Source organism: Taudactylus pleione, unplaced genomic scaffold, assembly GCF_031769625.1.
Source record: "Taudactylus pleione unplaced genomic scaffold, aTauple2 ptg000128l, whole genome shotgun sequence".
Lineage (NCBI taxonomy): Eukaryota > Metazoa > Chordata > Amphibia > Anura > Myobatrachidae > Taudactylus > Taudactylus pleione.
The window spans coordinates 2,287,633-2,312,547 of NW_028284530.1; the positions used below are offsets into that span (position 1 = coordinate 2,287,633).

The following is a 24,915-nucleotide window of genomic DNA, read 5'->3' on the forward strand; positions in this document are numbered from 1 at the left end:
CATAACTGCATCCAGAAAGAAAGTTGTGTCTAGTTCATAAACTTCAAGAAACCCTTTCAGATGTGAAGAGGGTCATGAAGATCTAAGGGGAAGCAGCTGCCAGTCCTCGGAGAAAAAAGTTGCTGGTAATTTTCGGGGGCTCTTTTGTCTTCCTTCCATCCCGAGGATAATACCTCTGACATGTTCCATCAGTGACAGACTGTAAACACAATGCCACAGCGACTAAATCAAAGAGCGGCCTGCCACTCCCAACCTTTCACAAACGCCACCAACGGGAGCCCAACAAAGACAGCCTGACAGCCTACTGAGTCCTAACAAATGAGCTAAAATAACTGCAACTAAGTCAGACACAGCTTAGTGCACACATGTACTGCGACATGCCGCTGGCTGGTAATCCTTCCTTAGAGGTGTTTCTTTAGAGAAATTCCGGGACGCATGGCGCTGGCAGGTCCTAGTGTGGTTTGCACAGATTACAAAGGAAAACCAAAATACTACTATACTCTGTTCCATTTAGCAAATGCTTCCAGGATGCACAAGATTCAGGTACTGCACAGACTAAATATAAATCCGATAGGCTTTGGCCATTGGAAAATTATAGCTTGTAAAACACCCCTCATGTTTAACGCTTGACAAGATAACAATTAAGCTGCATACACACACAACGATTTTGTTACCAACGATTTTCTGAACGATTTTCTGTCAGATTAATGGTCTATACACACGGTCAGATTTTTCTTCAAATCTGAACGATAACGATTTAAAAAATTGTTCAATCGTTCATATCTGAAGGAAAATCTGACATATCTGCCATGCCTGAATGATGGACGATGAACGATGCGCGTTCCCGATGGTCAGATAACGATATCTGACATATGATGTGTTTGCAGTCAGACTTGGACGATGCAATTCATTTTAATGCAGTCAAAAATCGTTCAAATCTTTGGTAAAATCGTTCAAATCGTTCATCTGACAGATCTGACAGATCTGACCGTGTGTATGCTCTATATCTTTCAGATTATCTGTCAGATTTTTTAAAGTGTAATGAACAATTTTTTTGAACTACAAACGATTTTTGCATATTCCCTTAATGAAAATCGTTCAGTTGGTCAGTCTGACTGAACTACAAACGTGAACGCGCATGAACGATAGTTGTTCATCGTTTTAACTCAGAAAGTGAACGATTTTATAAACGATATCGTTAACGATAATCGTTCAAAAAGTCGTTTTGTGTGTATGCACCTTTAGTGCTACCTATTTGTTAAATGCAATCTATGGATTGTAAGCTTGCCAGTGGGATATGGTAGCGCTATAAAAATAAACAAGGATACTACAGGTATAGTTTTAGCTTCAGCAGAACGATCACAAATGAGAAATTAAAATAAAATAGAACACATACACAAGCACACACACATTTTTATAACTAACGGATATCCTTGAAATCTGGCCTGCTGGTACATCAAACTATTTGGCAAACTCACAAAAAATCTCCCAATCATACAAACTGTATTCATACACAATGATAGCTATTCAATGGTTACATTATTGGGGTACATTATTGTTGCAAGGTATCTTAACCTGCATTACATATATGTGAGAACATCCCAATGTATATACAACTAATTAGTCACAAAGTACTGGCCGCACCTGTCATTCAGGTTTCCCATTTAAATGCTGAATAGAGCTTGAATGAAAAGACTTGCAAATAGCTCCGACTCGTTATAGAGGAACAAAGGATTAAGCCAGGTAATGTATAGATCCAGATCTATGAAAATCCTAACCTGCTATTGCCTATTTCACGCTTTATCCCGGAATCCTGTTGTGATAATGAAGCTCGCTCACCCATAAAACTGGATAGGGTGTGTTCATTTCCTGATAAGCTCCAGCATCCCCTGGGAATATGATGTGCTTTCACCTTGCCCAGCACGTTACACTGTCCGCTACATGCCAAGTAAAGTCACAGATGACAATCACTTGCATCTACATCCTTTACAGTCCATGCTAATTAATTACAATAGTCAGTCTATAGTCAGTGCGCTTTGTGTTATATTAAACTAGTAACGATGATTGTTAAAATCATCGCTACTAGTTTAATATAACACAAAGCGCACTGGATACACACAGCAAATTGCTTTGGTTATGCTCTAGAGCGCCTAGAGGATTCGCCCAGCGCACATATCTATGTTCCGTTCTTGGGAGATGCCGCTACAATCTATAGATGCTTTTAGGTTTTGCGGGAGGCGGAAAAATCTTAATGTGCAAAAGTGTAAATCTCATATCAAAGTTCAACCTTTTACCACTTTCGAAACACTCCTTAAATAATATTTAGACAATATTACATATGGCACTTTATCGTCAATGCAAACAGAAAAACGCAACACCAACCTGCTGGCACTACAGATTAAATATATAAAAATTTTTTTTTAAAAATAGTCCTCACTGCAAAAGTCGTATTTCCTATTTTTAGCACAAAGTCCTTTGTATTACAGGATACCAAAGAAAAACGGAGAGCAAGTCATACTTACAGAGCTGAATTGTACATACATATATTTACAGCTTATATTCATATATACAGACTCTGCAATCTTGCAATATAAATACCACTGCATAGTGGATTTACATTGAAGGGACTTTTATTGGTAGGAGATGAATAGCTCTTTCATAGTTCTGTATACAGTCTGCAATTTATTTGCTCTCCCTTAGTTACATAATTGTTGTGGTTTGTTAGAAGTATTAAGTAATTTAACATAAATAACAAAGGTTAAGTAACATCTGATAATGATTGGATATCTGAATTTATTTAGATACTCATAAATATGTTTAATATATATTTCTTAATACATGCTAATTGAATTTAAGTGCTCCTAGAGATTTTCGCTGAAGTGCAAGGTGAGACATGGATCCCATCACAAGTATGAGATCTGGTGCAAGGAACACCCCTGACATGTGCCCTCTCTCCCATTTTTATCCAAGTATTAATAAACTTGCTCCCCAAACTAAACTCTCTTATGAGGAAACTAGCACTGCCATTTACAAACATGGTTTAAGAATTCCAGAAGGGTTTCCAGAAAATCAGTAATATTGTGCATAAGGGAATACTGGCAGGATTGTTAGAATGTACAAGCCCACTAAGCTAAGGGATTTTTATAGGGCTCCCACAAATACATAATACCACCATAGAATATTTGAAGGTTTCCCCAAATCTGACATTGAATCTTATTTTAGTGATTGCAGTATTTGTTAGTTCTGCATTTCACCATGTAATAAAAATAATAATAAAAAAAAAAAAAATCTCACTTCCTAATCTATTCTCGTAAATTCCACTATGACCAAACTTTCCTTACTGGCTAGTTTTGTTTTCTTGTAATTTACATTTCTTTGGAATTGTTGAGCACATTGGAAATCACTGATGAAGCACGAGATTTTGCAGATACCAAGCAGCTCTCATAATACTGGAATTCACAGATCTCATTACCAAGTATAGATTAACTTTCTGTTTCCTGAAGAGATACTGTATTTGCTTTAAATAGGTACGTTGTTCACAAGTAACATTCATTTTCACTTGATCCATAAATGCCCAGGAAACATGAGCTTGAAGTACATTAAATTCGAAAAGGTGGGTACACATTAGCTGATATGTCGCCTGATCTGGCGGACTGGGCCAACATATCGTCGACAACGGCAAGTGTGTTCGCGCTGTGACGGCTTAAGCGCACTCCCGCAGGGTCGTTCATTGCATCGACAAATCTGCTGTACATGCTGCTCAATCTGTCAATGTGATGAACGACCCCATGCATTTGGATGCGGCTGGTGAACGACATATTGTGCGGTCGTTCACCAGATCGTGCTGTGTGTACGGACCGCATGATATGTCATCCATCGCATCGTGGGTCGGCTGGGCACACAGGTCGTCTAATGAGTACCCAGCTTAAGTCTCTGTGGACATAGACCTTCATGAAAATACAGGCAATCAATGTACTAGCAACTACAATCTTCATGGACACACAAGCACCAACCCTGTATATGAATAATGGTTTCAGCCCACAAAATGGCTGCCTATTCTGTAGGCCTCTGTAATGTTACTTGTTCCCGAATTGAAAACTTTTGTATAATATATTAAATGCAAGGTCCCCACCCATTCTAATTACAAACCATTAAATCAACCACTCCTGATATCACAAAACACAAATGCAACCTTCAGTCTGGAAAAATGAATCAGGTCTTACCCAGCCCACTAAGATGTGGCCGACATGTTCCGTGGATCCATCTGGCTTCCTGACATCCCGGAGGCGTCGTAAGAGATCTGCTCAAGACAGAAATATATTATTTATTAATAAAAATGACGTTCTTGGAATGGTGTTTGTGATGTTCGGGAGAGAAGCTGGATAGAGCTCCTACCTTCATGTAGTGGTATGAGAGAATCCAGGGTTCCAAAAATTTGATTTAGTTCTTGTTCTGTCATTATAGAGAGTTTCAGCATTGGATCGTGATATGCCTGAGAGAAGAATATAAGGCAGGTTGAAATGTTATGCACTATATTAGTGGGATTGTATTTTATATGTCAATTGCCCACAACTAAACTTAATTTGATTGTTTAAGTTGGTAAAGTTAACCAAAATGAGCAATCACCAACCACTGCACAGTGTGTGGGCTTGTCACTGAGCAAATCCAAGACAAAGTACTCAGATTTGATATGTGGCGGTGCAGCTTGTACATCATAAACAGAGACAAATTCCTCTGACACCGATATTTCTGGAATAGGGCATTTAAAGTTGACCCTACCTCTAGCCTAAACACACAGTGGGCACAGTCTCGCTTTGGGCCAAATCTATATTCAGCTTATTAATACACCAATGATGTAATCCGTCCCCAATGAACTGATAGGCTGGGATCTCATGGCTATCAGCCCATAAAATGGCTGCATCTACTGTGCAGGATTTACTTTAAGCATATCTGATAACTTATTTTCAGAAGCATTAAGGAGTGCAAGATACTGAAATGGCCTGAGTTTATCATACATACCGTAATGTGCTGCTTATCCTATGTAGAACACATTTACTTTGCATGATATAAACTCATGTAGTTCGTTAGTCATTGTCGGCTTACCTTTTTTGCCAACTTCAAGTCTTCTATTAAGTCTTCCTCTCCTTGCGATAACTCAAAAATAGCCTGTGGAGAATAGAACAAACAAAAAAAAATCTTATCACTAAAAATAAAATAAAATAATTGGTCACTGATATTGTTGTGTCTCTTTGGCATAGGGCTGGCAAAACAAGAACATTTGGAGGGGCGATGGAGGGGTGGTGTGTGTGTGGTCGGGAAACAGCCAGGGGGGGCATATATATATATATATATATATATATATATATATACACATACATACATACATACATACAGGTTGAGTCTCCCATATCCAAAATGCTTGGGACCAGGGGTATTTTGGATAACGGAATATTCTGTAGTTTGGATTTAATTGCATATCATAATGAAATATATTGGGAATGGGACCCCAATATACACACAGAATGCATTTATGTGTTATATACACCTTATACACACAGCCTGCAGGTCATTTTATACAATATATTTAATAATTTTGTGGCTCAAGCAAAGTTTGTGTACAGAAATTAAATGAATTTATGTTTCTTAAACACCTTATACACACAGCCTGAAGGTAATTTTATACAATATTTTTAATAATTTGTGCCTTAGACAAAGTTTATGTACATTGAACCATCAAAAATCAAAGGTTTCATGATCTCAGTCATGCCAAAACATTTCCGTATTTCGGAATATTCCGTATTTTGGAATATCTGGATATGGGAGACTCAGCCTGTATGTATGTATGTATATATATATATATATAATAATTTTTTTTGGCACTGGGTGTTTAACCTATATTTTTACATTATTTAAGTGTGTTTGGTGATTGATGCTATATGGTAAATTGTGTAAATGTATTTCTTAGAACACAAAGTGGCCTCCTGTTATATATTTAGTTATGGTTTAAAAATCAAAAAGATTCCGAGGATTCGTCACCTGACCTCTCCTAATAAACGGGCTCAGGTCACCTTATAAATGTCACATCAGAGATAATGACAAACCCAGCACGCCTTTGAAAGTCCAGTGTGCAAAGATTAAAGTGGTCAGAAGACTAAGAATCCCTAACCTGCTCCTGGCAAATGCCAAACACATTGCACTTATAAGGTATTTAACACGTGTGGTGGGAACAGAGTCACTATGAGAGGCGGGGTAAAATGGCCACTTTCTTTCTCTCACAACCTTGTTACTGCACTCTGCAGGGGGTGCCCTGCTGGGATATAATTACTCAGTAATGTGTGTATTCTTCCTTGAGAATCCATGTGATCCCTCCACAATGCCCATGGTGCTTTAAACACGCAACATGCTGGGTCTTTATCAAAACTATATTCATCACTAAACCACCACTGGATGTTACATAACTCTTTAGTCACTGACATTCTGTTTTATGCACCTCGGTTAAACAGATCACACTCTAAATGGTTACAGCTAGCTCTGAAGAATAGGGATCTATAGCAGGATTATGAAATAAGACATTACATTCAGTAACTATAAATCAATACATAATTGTAATAATTATGAATAAAGTACTAAACAGAACCAGTACATTGTTGTTGAAATGATGGTTTCTGATAAAAAAAAATATTGGAACTTATCATTTTCACCGCAAAGTGTGACAATAGTATGCAAGATTCATTCATTGTTCCAAGCAACTGGAATTCATAGATATAGGAGATGGATAACAGACCGTGCTTAAATTATAAATACATACCAGTTTGACCTTATTAGCACAATACTCTGCATAAACCGATTCTTATAACCTTACATTATAAAAGTGGAAGACGAAATTTTAATGAACTGAAAACGAGTTTATAATGCATGTCCTGCACTAAGGGCCTGATTCAGAGCCGCTCGCTAGATGCGATCGCTCGCATGATGTGTATGCAAGTTGCGTAAGCAGTGCTACCGCATAGCAATGTATTAGCATGCCCAGTATTTCTTAGACATCGATCACATTGTGTATGCAGACACCCACCAGCCTGTTTTAAGACGCCCACTTGTGCACGTCATGTCCAGAAAGTGTATGCAACCATCGGGACATCGGGTAACATCGGATACTATCGCAGCGCTTGAGGTTGACCATACCCTGCGGCAAGCAGTTCAGTGTAAAAACAAGCCAGGTGACGTGTACTATGACGCTGTCCTATAATTATGCACACCTCTAAAACGCCGTTGAGATGCTCATGCACGCCTGCGTTGGCAGCTCTACTCCCCCGTTTTTAATGGCCAGCCCCTGTTACCACCTACAAATGGCTTCTCCTGTCACTTACTCTGCTGGGCTGTCTGTGTGCAGCGAGCGAGTGCATTGTGATCTTTCACTAAGGTATGCGTACTGCGGTGCATACGCATGCGCACAATGCATACCATCGGCAGCAGCGAGAGTATGCATCTTAGCGAGCGGGCCTAAATGAGCTCCTAAGGTCTATCTGCCTGCAGACCTCAGCAAGTGTGCAGTATGTATAATGTGTGCAATGCACTAAGGGATATCTGCCTGCAGACTTCAGCAAATGTGCAGTATGTATAATGTGTGCCGTGCACTATGGTCTATCTGCCTGCAGACTTCAGCAAATGTGCAGTATGTATAATGTGTGCCGTGCACTAAGGTCTATCTGCCTGCAGACTTCAGCAAATGTGCAGTATGTATAATGTGTGCCGTGCACTAAGGTCTATCTGCCTGGAGACCTCAGCAAATGTGCAGTATGTATAATGTGTGCCGTGCACTAAGGTCTATCTGCCTGCAGACTTCAGCAAATGTGCAGTATGTATAATGTGTGCCGTGCACTAAGGTCTATCTGCCTGCAGACTTCAGCAAATGTGCAGTATGTATAATGTGTGCCGTGCACTAAGGTCTATCTGCCTGCAGACCTCAGCAAATGTGCAGTATGTATAATGTGTGCCGTGCACTAAGGTCTATCTGCCTGCAGACTTCAGCAAATGTGCAGTATGTATAATGTGTGCCGTGCACTAAGGTCTATCTGCCTGCAGACTTCAGCAAATGTGCAGTATGTATAATGTGTGCCGTGCACTAAGGTCTATCTGCCTGCAGACTTCAGCAAATGTGCAGTATGTATAATGTGTGCCGTGCACTAAGGTCTATCTGCCTGCAGACTTCAGCAAATGTGCAGTATGTATAATGTGTGCCGTGCACTAAGGTCTATCTGCCTGCAGACCTCAGCAATGTGCAATATGTATAATGTGTGCCGTGCACTAAGGTCTATCTGGCTGCAGACCTCAGCAAATGTGCAATATGTATAATGTGTGCCGTGCCCTGAGGTCTTTCTGCCTGCAGACCTCAGCAAATGTGCAGTATGTATATTGTGTGCCGTGCCCTGAGGTCTATCTGCCTGCAGACTTCAGCAAATGTGCAGTATGTATAATGTGTGCCATGCACTAAGGTCTATCTGCCTGCAGACCTCAGCAAATGTGCAGTATGTATAATGTGTGCCATGCACTAAGGTCTATCTGCCTGCAGACCACAGCAAATGTGCAGTATGTATAATGTGTGCCGTGCCCTGAGGTCTATCTGCCTGCAGACCTCAGCAATGTGCAGTATGTATAATGTGTGCCATGCACTAAGGTCTATCTGGCTGCAGACCTCAGCAAATGTGCAGTATGTATAATGTGTGCCGTGCACTAAGGTCTTTCTGCCTGCAGACCTCAGCAAATGTGCAGTATGTATATTGTGTGCCGTGCCCTGAGGTCTATCTGCCTGCAGACTTCAGCAAATGTGCAGTATGTATAATGTGTGCCATGCACTAAGGTCTATCTGCCTGCAGACCTCAGCAAATGTGCAGTATGTATAATGTGTGCCATGCACTAAGGTCTATCTGCCTGCAGACCACAGCAAATGTGCAGTATGTATAATGTGTGCCGTGCACTAAGGTCTATCTGCCTGCAGACTTCAGCAAATGTGCAGTATGTATAATGTGTGCCATGCACTAAGGTCTATCTGCCTGCAGACCTCAGCAAATGTGCAGTATGTATAATGTGTGCCGTGCACTAAGGTCTATCTGCCTGCAGACCTCAGCAAATGTGCAGTATGTATAATGTGTGCCGTGCACTAAGGTCTATATGCCTGCAGACTTCAGCAAATGTGCAATATGTATAATGTGTGCCGTGCACTAAGGTCTATCTGCCTGCAGACTTCAGCAAATGTGCAATATGTATAATGTGTGCCGTGCACTAAGGTCTATCTGCCTGCAGACCTCAGCAAATGTGCAGTATGTATATTGTGCGCCGTGCCCTGAGGTCTATCTGCCTGCAGACTTCAGCAAATGTGCAGTATGTATATTGTGCGCCGTGCCCTGAGGTCTATCTGCCTGCAGACTTCAGCAAATGTGCAGTATGTATAATGTGTGCCGTGCACTAAGGTCTATCTGCCTGCAGACTTCAGCAAATGTGCAGTATGTAACAACACAAACCTCCTGCCGTTTGATCTCCTTGGACGTGAGCACTTGATTAACACAAACATCGAAGGTCTCGCTCCACAGCTTGCTGTCCCTGCGTTTCGTGATGGGAGGAGGGGCATTTCTTGACCAAGGTCTTGGGGTAAATAAATCTGGCCGACTGTCACCTCGGAAACTGATAGAACGCTGAAAGTGGATGATAAAGAATAGAGTGACTACTGATTACATAGAATCTAAGTAATAATTGTATATTATATACTGAGTTGTATGTATATCACAATACTCTACAGTTCACATCAGACAAATGTATCCACACGATATGCAATAGTTATACTACAAAATCCACTGATAAGCAAAACTAGTACTTTATGAGAAAAACATTTTTATGACACACGTTACCATACAGTAAAATAATAATCTAATCAGTTTTTTAGCACCTGTGTGTTATTAGCTCGTCCGATGGAACGATTCCAAGGACGGTGCTGTGTTGTTGGATGTAACAATATATTGCGTAGTGTAGTGTGTGCGCCCTTGCTATATATTGTTATATCACATCGCTGCATCACACCGTCGTTCAGGTGTGTACCTAGCTTAAATCGCAAACCTTCTTGGCTATTGATTACCAGCTCCTTGTATTGTGGGCACTATTCTTCTGGCAGCGTGCTGAACCATGTTACAGTAACAGTTGTTAAAATCAGTCCATTGATCCCAACTTCACAGCTTGCTACTTCCATCCTTGCAGAATTAGAGTATATTTCTTTTCTTATCTGCTGTCTCCATAGAGCTCGGCCAGGCCTGGACAACCTGTGATACAACAAGTCTCAGCGTACACTGCAAGCATGCTGGGGTTTGTAGTTTCACAAACCTGGAGAGCCACAAAATGTCCAGGCCTGAAGTGGGCAATAACATTTCTGGGTCATTTTGTTAATAAAAATAATTTATTAATGAATTTCAGGAAAAGTGTGATTTGTTTGTGATGATGCTAGTTGTTCCCCATCTGATGTTCGTAAAAACAAAAAGATATTTAATTTATTACCAAATAAAAGTCTATAACAAAAAAACAAACCTATAAACTTTGCTTAGTCATACGCATAAATGGATTACTGTTTTCAATATCTGAAAATCTGGGCTGCAGAATCCCTCTATATAACAGTGTGGGCATTTACAGACGGCAACAGCTGTTTAAGCCACAAAAGAGAAGTTTTGGCCTCTGAGAAAAGTTTAGCCAAAACATCATTTACTTTCCACATTGGTGCTCACAACTGCAACTAATAAAGCTCCTCTTTCAGACTTTAGGCATATTTTCCTTGACCTCTTCAGCACCGGAGGCTTCTGCAATGTATTACACATCTGTCCCCCAACGTTATTAAAGGAGGCTGCCAGCTGCCAAGGTGGGCTCTTTCCAGCCCAGTGACTGTACTCTATTTTCTGTTCCAGTCATGCTGTACGCTGCTTTCTGGAGGTGACTTCAGTTACTTACACCATGTCTGTAAATGCTGCCATTGTATGCTGCTCACGTCCATATGGAGCACAGGAGGGACGCAACACGTCAACTCCCTAAAGTATAACTGAAAGTACGGTGTAACGTCTGTATTACTAATGCTGCTTCCCCCCACACAGACACAACTTTGTGTACGACGTTCAGGGAACCTCCGAGCACTACGGTCAGATCACAAGATCTGACTCCTGACATTAATCATGGACTTTCCGCTCAGGAAAAGACATTATACTGTTATAAGACAGCACACGCGCCTCATATCTGCAGATTGCAGCAGTTGTAAACAGTGAAGTGTAGGAAGTCTTACAATAGGAAGTGTTACAATTTCAAATGGAATATATTTACCCTTCTCATAATCCTTTATCTTGCTAAGTTTCCACTCTGTCATTTTCCCACCATAGAAGGGGCGATGTGCAAAAATATTAACTTATTGTAAATTATTTTACTGTAGAGCTCAAAACAACCCTGCCTGCCTGTCCGATGTCCTTTATTAGGGAGATATCATTATCATGTTTTATATCATTTCAAAATAATGTTACTGAATCACCGGTATATTTGGCTTATATTAAAATGTCAATATAAAATGTATTGGGGTTCTGTACACAGGTTGCTTGAGCCAACCTGATAAAAATCTTTTTGAAAGCGATGGGGACATTATATTTTGAAGAGCATTGAAGACGGCCACCAGGCGCGTAACTACCGCCTCCCCCTGCACCCAACTCACCTCAGCGGCATTACATGGAGAGAAGCCGCTGATGATCCCTCCTGCAATCTGCTTTTTAGTCACAGGTAGACTTTAGTCTGTGACTAGGAAGCAGTTTGCTGCACAAATTATCAGTACTGCCGGCCCCCCTCCACAGATACGTCTCTCACTAGGAATGCTGGGAGGAGGCGTGGCTGTGATAACATCCCTGGACCTTCAGTGGGGAGCAGAGGTAGAGCAGCACGCTGGGCTCAGGTGAATAGCGAGGGCCTGGAAGGGAGGGGGACATAGCTAGACCTATGGGGGCCCCAGGGACATTTTGCTATGGGGCCCCCATACCTCTGGTTACGTCCCTGACGGTCACTATCGGGCTATGTGTGCGTTCGCCTTATGACTCACACTGACAGGCCCGGGAGGAAGATATCCGAGCTGTTTGGACCATGTTCTAAACTTCCGATTATTGTCAATATGTTCTCCTACATGTAAGGCCAAACACACATTGCTGGATACATGTGTGCAGCTGGAAACTTGTCTGTGCTGGATACGTGTGTGTAAGCAGCTGGATACGTGTGTGTGTGCAGCTGGGTACGTGTGTGTAGTTGGAAACTTGTGTGCAGCTGGGTACTTGTGTGTAGTTGGAAACTTGCGTGCAGCTGGATACGTGTGTAGTTGGAAACTTGCGTGCAGCTGGGTACGTGTGTGTAGTTGGAAACTTGCGTGCAGCTGGATACGTGTGTGTAGTTGGAAACTTGCGTGCAGCTGGATACGTGTGTGTAGTTGGAAACTTGCGTGGAGCTGGATACGTGTGTGTAGTTGGAAACTTGCGTGGAGCTGGATACGTGTGTGTAGTTGGAAACTTGCGTGCAGCTGGATACGTGCGTGCAGCTAGATACTTGTGTGCAGCTGGATACGCGTGTGTGTGCAGCTGGATACGTGCGTGTGTGCAGCTGGATACGTGAGTGCAGCTGGATATGTGTGTGTAGTTGGAAACTTGCGTGCAGCTGGGTACGTGTGTGTAGTTGGAAACTTGCGTGCAGCTGGGTACGTGTGTGCAGCTGGATACGTGTGTGTAGTTGGAAACTTGCGTGCAGCTGGGTACGTGCATGCAGCTAGATACTTGTGTGCAGCTGGATACGCGTGTGTAGTTGGAAACTTGCGTGCAGCTGGGTACGTGTGTGCAGCTGGATACATGCGTGTGTGCAGCTGGATACATGCGTGTGTGCAGCTGGGTACGTGTGTGCAGCTGGGTACGTGAGTGCAGCTGGATGTGTGTGTGTAGTTGGAAACTTGCGTGCAGCTGGGTATGTGCGTGCAGCTGGGTACGTGTGTGCAGCTGGATACGTGTGTGTGTGCAGCTGGATACGTGCGTGTGTGCAGCTGGATACGTGCGTGTGTGCAGCTGGATACGTGTGTGAGTACAGCTGGATACGTGTGTGTGTAGCTGGATACATGTGTGCAGCTGGATACGTGTGTGTAGTTGGAAACTTGCGTGCAGCTGGGTATGTGCGTGAAGCTGGGTACGTGCGTGAAGCTGGGTAAGTGCATGTAGCTAGATACTTGTGTGCAGCTGGATACGCGTGTGTAGTTGGAAACTTGCGTGCAGCTGGGTACGTGTGTGCAGCTGGATACATGCGTGTGTGCAGCTGGATACGTGAGTGCAGCTGGGTACGTGTGTGCAGCTGGGTACGTGTGTGCAGCTGGGTACGTGAGTGCAGCTGGGTACGTGAGTGCAGCTGGGTACGTGAGTGCAGCTGGAAACTTGCGTGCAGCTGGGTATGTGCGTGAAGCTGGGTACGTGCGTGAAGCTGGGTAAGTGCATGCAGCTAGATACTTGTGTGCAGCTGGGTACGTGTGTGCAGCTGGGTACGTGTGTGCAGCTGGATGTGTGTGTGTGTAGTTGGAAACTTGCGTGCAGCTGGGTATGTGCGTGCAGCTGGGTACGTGTGTGCAGCTGGGTACGTGCATGCAGCTAGATACTTGTGTGCAGCTGGGTACGTGTGTGCAGCTGGATACGTGTGTGTGTGCAGCTGGGTACGTGCGTGAAGCTGGGTAAGTGCATGCAGCTAGATACTTGTGTGCAGCTGGGTACGTGTGTGCAGCTGGGTACGTGAGTGCAGCTGGATGTGTGTGTGTAGTTGGAAACTTGCGTGCAGCTGGGTATGTGCGTGCAGCTGGGTACGTGTGTGCAGCTGGGTACGTGCATGCAGCTAGATACTTGTGTGCAGCTGGGTACGTGTGTGCAGCTGGATACGTGTGTGTGTGCAGCTGGATACGTGCGTGTGTGCAGCTGGATACGTGCGTGTGTGCAGCTGGATACGTGCGTGTGTGCAGCTGGATACGTGCGTGTGTACAGCTGGATACGTGCGTGAGTGCAGCTGGATACGTGCGTGAGTGCAGCTGGATACGTGTGTGTGCAGCTGGATACGTGTGTGTGCAGCTGGATACGTGTGTGTAGTTGGAAACGTGCGTGAAGCTGGGTACGTGCGTGAAGCTGGGTACGTGCGTGAAGCTGGGTACGTGCGTGAAGCTGGGTAAGTGCATGCAGCTAGATACTTGTGTGCAGCTGGGTACGTGTGTGCAGCTGGATACGTGTGTGTGTGCAGCTGGGTACGTGCGTGAAGCTGGGTAAGTGCATGCAGCTAGATACTTGTGTGCAGCTGGGTACGTGTGTGCAGCTGGATACGTATGTGCGTGAAGCTGGGTAAGTGCATGCAGCTAGATACTTGTGTGCAGCTGGATACGCGTGTGTAGTTGGAAACTTGCGTGCAGCTGGGTACGTGTGTGCAGCTGGATACATGCGTGTGTGCAGCTGGATACATGAGTGCAGCTGGGTACGTGTGTGCAGTTGGGTACGTGAGTGCAGCTGGATGTGTGTGTGTAGTTGGAAACTTGCGTGCAGCTGGGTATGTGTGTGCAGCTGGGTACGTGTGTGCAGCTGGGTACGTGTGTGCAGCTGGATACGTGCGTGTGTGCAGCTGGATACGTGCGTGTGTGCAGCTGGATACGTGCGTGTGTGCAGCTGGATACGTGTGTGTGTGCAGCTGGATACGTGTGTGTGTAGCTGGATACATGTGTGTAGTTTGAAACTTGCGTGCAGTTGGGTATGTGCATGAAGCTGGGTACGTGCGTGAAGCTGGGTAAGTGCGTGCACCTGGATACATGTGTGTACCTGGATACGTGTGTATAGCTGGAAACGTGTATGTGTGTAGCTGGATACGTGTGTGTGTAGCTGGATACGTGTATGTGTGTAGCTGGATACGTGTGTGTGTAGCTGGATACGTGTGTGTGTAGCTGGATACGTGTGTGTGTAGCTGGATACGTGTATGTGTGTAGCTGGATACGTGTGTGTGTAGTTGGATACGTGTGTGTAGCTGGAAACGTGTGTGTAGCTGGAAACGTGTATAGCAGTACAATGGCCCACCAACTATAGTAGACAACAATTCATAAATAAGAGACCTCCCTTACCTGGAGTGACTGGCTGAATCGCTTCAGGGGTGTTGCCCGGACTGGGGGGATAAGATTTGCTAGTGATGTGACCCTTGAAAGTGGTTTAACCCGTTTGGTACTAGGCTCCTATAAGGAAGCAGAGGAAACCATACATTACACATCATATATGAAGAACTGATATAGTAATTACACATTTGTTTTTTTTCGTTAAATCCTAGAATGGATCAGATTATCACTATACCTGTATGTTCCTTCCCTCTTCCACACCTTTTTACTAGAACACTGAATAGTCCATTGAGCACCTATACCTGTATAAGGAGATAGTAGGCATGCAGAACGGAGGATACAAGTGAGAGCGGACTCTGTGTCATTTATTGTTAGTGAGTACAGTATACTCTATTGTTATTTACCTGCTGACCCATCCCAACGCCTACTACTAATAACCACTATATGTCACAGTGCTGATATCATGTACTAAAACCTCCAACTGTGTCAGTTTAAATACTAACATGGGGCCATTGTGTGTGTTATAAAATTGCATCTGGCATAGAGTATTTCAGTGATGTCACTTGTGGCCCTATGTTACTTAAGAGGGCCACAAATTACAAGCAGCAGTTTAATCATTGATTGTCTGTTCATGCTAGCCATTGGCTATTGAGACATAACCATTAGTCACAGATGACCCAACAGCACAGGCTGCATTGATACTCCATGCTGGTGGTATGAGATAGTAACCTGTAAATAAATGATCCCTTTCTGGGATGGCTGCAAGTTACCTTCCACATACTAAAGCAGGTTTGCAAGCTTTCCTCATGTACCATTAATTGCCAGGCTTTGAGGATATGATTAATTATGCAAATATTAGTCAAGGGAGCGATGGATGAATTGTTTTTACCACCTGAAAATGAATATCACCTATCATCATATACACACAGAGAAGTATCTGTATTGGTGTAGAGCAGTGTTTCTCAAACCCGGTCCTCATGTTACCCTAACAGCGCATGTTTTCCAGATCATCCAGCTGGAGCATAGGTGTGTAAATTGGCTAACAAAATAGACCTACAGGTGGTACTAATTATTCCTGAGGATATCTTGATAACATGCGCTGTTAAGAGTTTGAGAAGCACTGGCGGACAGAACACTATAATAATTAATCATTGTTAGGGGATGTAGTCAGCATCCCGGCTGCAGAATCCCGACCGTCGGCATCCGGAATGTAAGTATCGGGGGTTAGGGGGAGTGTTAGGGTTGGGCACTAAGGGAGGAGGGTTAGGTTTATGATACGGGGAGGGGGAGGTTAGGTTCAGGCACTAGGGGGGGTGGAGGTTAGGGTTAGGCACCAAGAAGGGAGGGTTAGGGTAGAGAGAAGGGGAGGGTTAGCATACCGACCAACAAGTGTCGGGATCCCGGTGTTGGGATTCTGACCGCTGACTGCCGGCAACCCATAAAAAAAACTCCATTGTTAGAGCTAGTGTAGACTATTGTATAAATTCCCTATATTTTCAGTCCACCAGCCTCACTGCAGCACCATTTCCAGTGAGGTGGGCTGTACATCTATAAAACATAAAGTAAGCTTACAGTGGGAAATGCAGACAGGTGATCTACATGTGATGCAATTGTAAAATCGTACAACAAAATCACTTTGCTAATAATTGGAGACCAAACAGATGACAAAACCTGCTTCAATGCTTCAGACTAGTCTGGGTCTGAGCAATCTCCCCATGTCCAAGAACTACAGTGGTCTAGGTTTATGGGACAAAGGTAACAGTACACACTAGGAAAACATGCTGTCATGATTGGTGTCTGCGAGTTACCTGTCTCAGGTGGTGATCGGGTTTCAACGGAGGTCGGCATGACTGGAATCACAGATAATGTAAATAGCTCTATTTACAAGACTTGGGTAGCAGTGAAAACTGCCTTTGATGATAAATGACAGGAACTGGAGGGACCGGACTGGAACCGGCAGGAAGACTTGTTGAATTGAACTGATGAGCTTGGAACTTGACTCTGGACTGGAACAACGTGGACTGAACTGATGAGCTTGGAACTTGACTCAGGACTGGAATGTGACAATGGCTGAAGGAAAGTCAGGTAATGCTGAGATGAGGGCTAAACAGGGTAATCTGGAATTACTATGACAAAGGCTAGAACTCAGGTGCAGGCTGGACAGGATAATTGGAAATAACAGGTTTCAGGAAGGATTGGGTAGGTTTGGGAATTTGCAGGCTGGACAGGATAATTGGAAATAACAGGTTTCAGGAAGGAATGGGTAGGTTTGGGAATTTGCAGGCTCAGGGAGGGAATAGGTAGGTAACAGGGGCAGGAGTTGATCCACAGCAGGAAGCAAGGCAGGGTAACACGATGCAGGTTTACAGAGTGCCAGGGACCAACCAGGAGTAGGACTAGCAGCAGAGCACAGGCCAGGTATTGCTGTAACAGGACGTCTGGATGCCAGGTATTACTGTAGCAGGTTTTCGGGATGCACCAGTGGTTGCTGTCAGCAGGCTTACTGGATTGCCAGGTTTGGCTGTAACAGGTTTTCTGGAAGCACCGGGGGTTGCTGCCAGCAGATTTACTGGATTGCCAGGTACAGCTGAAACAGGTTTTCTGGATAGCGCCAGGGATTGCTGTAGCAGGTTACAGGGACAGACTTGAATGCATGAACCATACACCACGGGAAGACTAGATGTTCAGGCCCAGAATGCTATCAGGAGAGGATATATATACCATGGGTCTGGCAGCAATTGGTGGATACGGACAGGTGGTCTGGTAGTAGCATTCTGAGTGGTGGAAGGCACAACATGCAGAGGGAGTATTCATCTCTGCAGCTCTGAGAATCAGAACCACACCTGTGATTCCAATCAGGGCTAGCAGTGCTCACAGACAGAGGAGAGGCCAGGTGCAATAATCAGAGCGAATCCTCCAGGCAAATTACACACACAGCTCCATGGGGAAGCTGACAGGGATAAGTCTCAAAGCAAAAAGGTGACAACTAGACAGGGTCGTGACAGTACCCCCCTCTTTATGGGTGGACTCCGGACACCAAAACAAAAACTTTCAGACATCTTCCCAATTCTCAATTTCTTGGGATACTTGGAGTGGAAAGTCTACAAAGGAGATAGTTCAAGACCTTCGAAGATTCTTCTTTTTGCTGCGAGAACGTTTTGTGCCAACCAACGGACCAGGAATCTTTGGCAACTCCTGTGGAAATATGTGGCTGGGAAGGACAGGATCAGATTTTTGGGAGGAACAGTAGCAGAAAGGGGACAAGGAGGTGTGTGCACAAGTCATGTTCTGGGTTACAGATTCAAAAGTACTGCTCTCTTGGGATGCCTGGGATTCGGCACGCTGGCCCTTGAAAACTTGACCTTGTTCAGATTTCAGAGGAGTGGAGGACAAATTCTTGGTAGCACAAACAGAGTGCTTGGACAATATTTTGGAACTGAGAACTTCGCTAGAATTTTGGTTTACAGGGTAAGGACCAAATTCTTTGACAACAGCTTCACTGAAAGTCTTTATATTTTGAAGCATTGGATCTTTGGAGTTGTAAATGGGAGCAACCCAGTCCCAAGCTTTACCTTGAAAAGATGAGATAACAAACTCTACAATATTAGTAGACTTGACTCCACATGGTTGGGAAGAATTCATCATACCGAAGAATTGTTTCAATAAGGCATAGTATTGAGTTAAGTCCCCATCAAAATAAATGCATGGTGAAGTATCTGACGAATCCTGTGTGTTCAAGGATTGTGGAGCACTTTCAGGTGCCTGGCAGGAGGAAATTTGAGGATGCTCCGATTGATGAGGAGTCGAAATAACTGAAGCTGACAGATGTTCGGAATTCGGACCAATTGATGGAACTGGAAGGAGTCCTGGGGAGCTAGAGACAGTAGCATCAACAATCAAAGCTGAGAACAGACTACAGAGATTGTCATCTTCTGGAACAATATATGCAGGAGACGGTGAACAGGAACCATAATCAGATTTTGTAGCACAAGACACTTCTCCCTGATAACAGGAACTTGAGACCCCCTCCTGGGGCGCGAGACTTGAGACCCCCTCCTGGGGCGCGAGACTTGAGACCCCCTCCTGGGGCGCGAGACTTGAGACCCCCTCCTGGGGTACGAGACTTGAAACCCCTTGCTGGGGTGCCAGAATTGAGATCCCCTTCTGGGGAATGGGACTTGAGACCCCTTGCTGGGGTACGAGACTTGAAACCCCCTCCTGGGGTACGAGACTTGAAACCCCCTCCTGGGGTACGAGACTTGAAACCCCCTCCTGGGGTACGAGACTTGAAACCCCCTCCTGGGGTACGAGACTTGAAACCCCCTCCTGGGGTACGAGACTTGAAACCCCCTCCTGGGGTACGAGACTTGAAACCCCCTCCTGGGGTACGAGACTTGAAACCCCCTCCTGGGGTACGAGACTTGAAGCCCCTTCCTGGGGAACGAGACTTGAAACCCCCTCCTGGGGAACGAGACTTGAAACCCCCTCCTGGGGTACGAGACTTGAAACCCCCTCCTGGGGTACGAGACTTGAAACCCCCTCCTGGGGTACGAGACTTGAAACCCCCTCCTGGGGTACAAGACTTGAAACCCCCTCCTGGGGTACGAGACTTGAAGCCCCTTCCTGGGGTGCGAGACTTGAAACCCCCTCCTGGGGTACGAGACTTGAAACCCCCTCCTGGGGTACGAGACTTGAAACCCCTCCTGGGGCTGCTGACTGGAGTCCCCTGCTGGGATGGGCAGAATCCGGGCTGGGACCGGAACGGGCAGAATCCGGGCTGGGACCGGAACGGCCAGAATCCGGGCTGGGACTGGAACGGGCACTGAGACGTTGACACTTAGAACCACTGCTGGAGTTGCAAAGGAAACAGTCTTTAATGAAGTGGTCAGAACTCCCACAATAGAGACAGAGCTGTAAATCTTTGCGCCGTTGGCGTTCGGCCACAGAGAGCTTGGGGCGTGGGTAACTACGATGTCTGACAGTACTTGGTTCAGAAGAATCCTTGTTTCTTAGGGATTCCAAGGCAGAGGTTTTAGTCGAGACAGAGGCAGCTTTAAGAAATTCAGGAATGATCTGAAAAATTTTGGTGATTAGAGCCTGAAGCTGTTCCAGCAGTCGATGGAAGGTAGTTAGGGGTTCAGGTAAGGTTTGGGTAACATCTAGCCGGTTATTCAGGATTTTCAAAAGCTGTAGCACTTGATGCTGTACGGCCTCCTGTGAATCCAAGCGGGTGACCAGGTTACGGAAAGCATCTAGTCCCTTAATAGGTGCTTGATCCGCCACCATCGTTGGGCCTGAACATTCTGTCATGATTGGTGTCTGCGAGTTACCTGTCTCAGGTGGTGATCGGGTTTCAACGGAGGTCGGCATGACTGGAATCACAGATAATGTAAATAGCTCTATTTACAAGACTTGGGTAGCAGTGAAAACTGCCTTTGATGATAAATGACAGGAACTGGAGGGACCGGACTGGAACCGGCAGGAAGACTTGTTGAATTGAACTGATGAGCTTGGAACTTGACTCTGGACTGGAACAATGTGGACTGAACTGATGAGCTTGGAACTTGACTCTGGACTGGAACATCGTGGACTGAACTGATGAGCTTGGAACTTGACTCAGGACTGGAATGTGACAATGGCTGAAGGAAAGTCAGGTAATGCTGAGATGAGGGCTAAACAGGGTAATCTGGAATTACTATGACAAAGGCTAGAACTCAGGTGCAGGCTGGACAGGATAATTGGAAATAACAGGTTTCAGGAAGGATTGGGTAGGTTTGGGAATTTGCAGGCTGGACAGGATAATTGGAAATAACAGGTTTCAGGAAGGAATGGGTAGGTTTGGGAATTTGCAGGCTCAGGGAGGGAATAGGTAGGTAACAGGGGCAGGAGTTGATCCACAGCAGGAAGCAAGGCAGGGTAACACGATGCAGGTTTACAGAGTGCCAGGGACCAACCAGGAGTAGGACTAGCAGCAGAGCACAGGCCAGGTATTGCTGTAACAGGACGTCTGGATGCCAGGTATTACTGTAGCAGGTTTTCGGGATGCACCAGTGGTTGCTGTCAGCAGGCTTACTGGATTGCCAGGTTTGGCTGTAACAGGTTTTCTGGAAGCACCGGGGGTTGCTGCCAGCAGATTTACTGGATTGCCAGGTACAGCTGAAACAGGTTTTCTGGATAGCGCCAGGGATTGCTGTAGCAGGTTACAGGGACAGACTTGAATGCATGAACCATACACCACAGGAAGACTAGATGTTCAGGCCCAGAATGCTATCAGGAGAGGATATATATACCATGGGTCTGGCAGCAATTGGTGGATACGGACAGGTGGTCTGGTAGTAGCATTCTGAGTGGTGGAAGGCACAACATGCAGAGGGAGTATTCATCTCTGCAGCTCTGAGAATCAGAACCACACCTGTGATTCCAATCAGGGCTAGCAGTGCTCACAGACAGAGGAGAGGCCAGGTGCAATAATCAGAGCGAATCCTCCAGGCAAATTACACACACAGCTCCATGGGGAAGCTGACAGGGATAAGTCTCAAAGCAAAAAGGTGACAACTAGACAGGGTCGTGACACATGCTACTGCTATTTGCAAAACACAAACAAACGTTTGTTGGAATTCTTTATATTCATTTGACAGGAAGTTCCTTGTATCTCGTCCCGTCTCCAGCCTTTGCCTAGACCCCACAGAAGAATGTACTGCCACGTCTCAGTAACCTATTGTGTCCATAGGACGCAGACTACATTTTATCTTCAAAGCAACACAAAGTTTGTTCCGATATTTCCTCTCCCAAAGATTTCCCCTGGGCTGTCCCAGCCAAAGCACTGGCACTGATTCGCACATGATGTTCCAGACACATCAGACCCCTCTCCGTCTATCACCAATTAACATGTTGGAGCTGCAAATTATGATGTACGCCACAGAGATAATCTGCTAGTCGTTAATCATTGTCCTGGCTCGTACATGGTCCTCGGGGACCCGAGGAGGAAAGAGATGATACAGGAGACAACAGTGCATTTATCCTGACTTATGTCTTCTTCCCCCTACATTCTGGATACGGCCCAGGGATGAAGGGGAAGCGGAGATGTGGTTACGATAAAAGTACATTCATTCAAATGACATCATGTTCATATAAAATTTGACCCTTATAGTACCTAACACATTGTCATGCTGACTATGGCCCTGATTCAGAGCGTTCGCTCTGATTCAGGGCGTATTTTTTTTTTGTTTTTGGAGCCGGCCTCCTGGCCGCTCGCTAAGCTGTGGGTGACCACCCACAGCTTTTGCGAGCGGCCAGGTGATGGTCGCGACCATCGCACTTGTGACGAGACCCTTGTGGTAGGGTCTCGTTCCTGCAAGCCCCAGGGAGCTTCCTCATCTACTGACATCACTTAGTGATGTCAGTAGGGCCGCCCACAAACAGCAGGCGTTCCTTCGGGAACGCCTCCGTTTGGTCAGCCATCCCCCCTTTCCGCCTACAAAACGGGGCGAGCTGTCGAACAACATCGACAGCCGCCCCCTTTTGTTGCCGCCCAGGAGTGAGTGATTTCTCGCTCGCTCCGGGGCTGGCGCGTGCACACTGCCCGGCCATCGACCCGCTTGCGAACGGGGCTGAATCAGGCCCTACGTTCAGAACATATATACACAAAAGGGAATACAAGTGCACAACTCCAAATTAACTGATTGTATATAAATAAATAAATTTTTGCAATAAATAGAGGTTTTTGGCATAATCTTGGCCAAGGTTATGGGCCTACCCACCACATCCGGGTATCCTCTGTAGGGTAGGTCCCTAACATACTAGGGTTCAAATCCAGAGCGCAGGACACCCCCAAACTAGCCGAGCTAAGCCACCCCAAGGCACCGCTATAATAAGAAAAGTGAAGTGTAAAGGAAATAGTTAAGAGCAGTTGCAGCTGCATATAAAAATAAAAAAGTGAAATACATATATAAAAAACAGGCAGTGAAGCGTTAAAATGTGTTGAAAGAAAAATGTGTTATACTGCAGGGCCTTGAAGCAGATCAACCAAGTTGTGCACTTGTATTCCCTTTTGTGGATATATCAATTGTCTCCACAGGTAGCACCTCCAATCATATATATATATATATATATATATATATATATATATATATATATGTTCAGGGTGGGCAGTCTGAGGCCCATTTTCTATGTTCAGAACATCCAGGGCTAGACTGAAATGACTCAGACAGTCATAGCTAAGGAAACAATTAAATCAATAGCATAAGCAACCCTCCCCAAGTTATTCTACCGTTTCCAAATAAAGTCTTTTTTACATCAGGTTATAAATTAGAACTATTGCAGTGGTTCTCAAACTGTGCGCTGTGGCACCCTGGGGTGCCTCGGGACACTTGCAGGGGTGCCTCAGGTTGGTGGTCCAGCACCAAGTCACATTATTTATGATCAATGTAATGTAAATATGTAGAGAAGCAGAAGCGCATACCTTTCCTCCATCACCACTTAACTGACCCTAAGGATGACAGGTCAGAATAATTTATGTCACTACATTGTTTTCTGAATTTCTCAATCATAAACTTTTGGCTTAGGGGTGCCGTGAAAACAATGCTGTTACACCAGGGCGCCTTGGTCCAAAAAAGTTTGGGAACCGATGATCTATTGGGTGAAGCGGGAACTGTATACCGTCATGTATCTGACAATCTAGACATTAAAATCCTCAGTGTGCATTCATATTCATAAAATAACCAATATTATAACTTCAAAAAATAAACAGTTTTATACATCCCACAAAAATTAGTTGCCAGTACTTATATTGATGTCAAATTTAAACACATTTATAATTAAAGCGAAGGGACATATTATAAAACACATGTGCCCTAATCTCCATCTTTGTCCTCATGCTAAAATACTGTATTGTTAGTGCACATACAGTTTAAATAGTTAAAACAAAGCTATACTGTGAATTACATTTGTATTTTCAAAACAGACATCACTCACAAACATACGGCTAATTAAAAATTGATTATCTATCTACTTAGCTTGTATTATACCGTTGCTTTTGACACCTGTGTACATGTTATCAAGAATAATCGTAATGAAAAAAATAAATATTAAAAATACAAAATGAAAAAACAAAAGAAAACAAAAAAATATAAACTGTATCATACAGCGGGAGCTGTGCCACAGTCATTGTTGGCACAATAATTGCTCAACCTGGATTTTTAATCGATCTTTTCCCCATATTATGTGGTTTAAAGGAGTGTTAATTTCATCAGACAGTAATGAAAATAGAAAATATTGGCCCTCATTCAGAGCCGTACGCTCTGAGCAGAGCGCACGCTCTGAATGAGGGTCGGGCTCCATTTTCATGGAGCGTCCTCCTGGACGCTCGTATAGCTGTGGGTCACCACCCACAGGCTATACGAGCGTGCTTTGTGATGGCCGCGATGGTCGAGACCATTGCGACCATCAAATTTGCGAGCCGGAGCCTGCGGTTGAGGTTTTCAACCGCAAGCTCCGGAGTGATTTTGGCTCTATCAGAGCCAAAATCACTCCCACTGACATCACTAGTGATGTCAGTGGGCCGGCTTCTGACGGGAGGCGTTCCCGTGGGAACGCCCTCGTCAGGGAGGCACGCCCCCGGCACGCCCACCAAAGGGGGCGTGCTGTCAATCAACATTGACAGCACGCCCCCTTTGATCGGACACAACGAGCGAAGGAATTTCCTTCGCTCGTCGCGTCTGGCGCATGCGCACGACGGAGCTCCCTCCGTCGTGCGCATG

General features: G+C 44.8%; 1 protein-coding gene across 1 annotated transcript in view; it reads right to left on the reverse strand.

The window, feature by feature from the left end:
• The window catches only part of ARHGEF3 (Rho guanine nucleotide exchange factor 3), a 336,653-nt gene that overhangs the window by 10,216 nt on the left and 301,522 nt on the right, over positions 1–24,915 (reverse strand). Inside the window, exons 4-8 of the mRNA XM_088472674.1 lie at positions 15,170–15,277; positions 9,519–9,689; positions 5,104–5,166; positions 4,396–4,492; positions 4,224–4,300 (exon numbers count right to left, since the gene is read on the reverse strand). Coding sequence (XP_088328800.1) covers positions 4,224–4,300; positions 4,396–4,492; positions 5,104–5,166; positions 9,519–9,689; positions 15,170–15,277 — 516 coding nt within the window. The remainder of the gene's footprint in view (positions 1–4,223; positions 4,301–4,395; positions 4,493–5,103; positions 5,167–9,518; positions 9,690–15,169; positions 15,278–24,915) is intronic.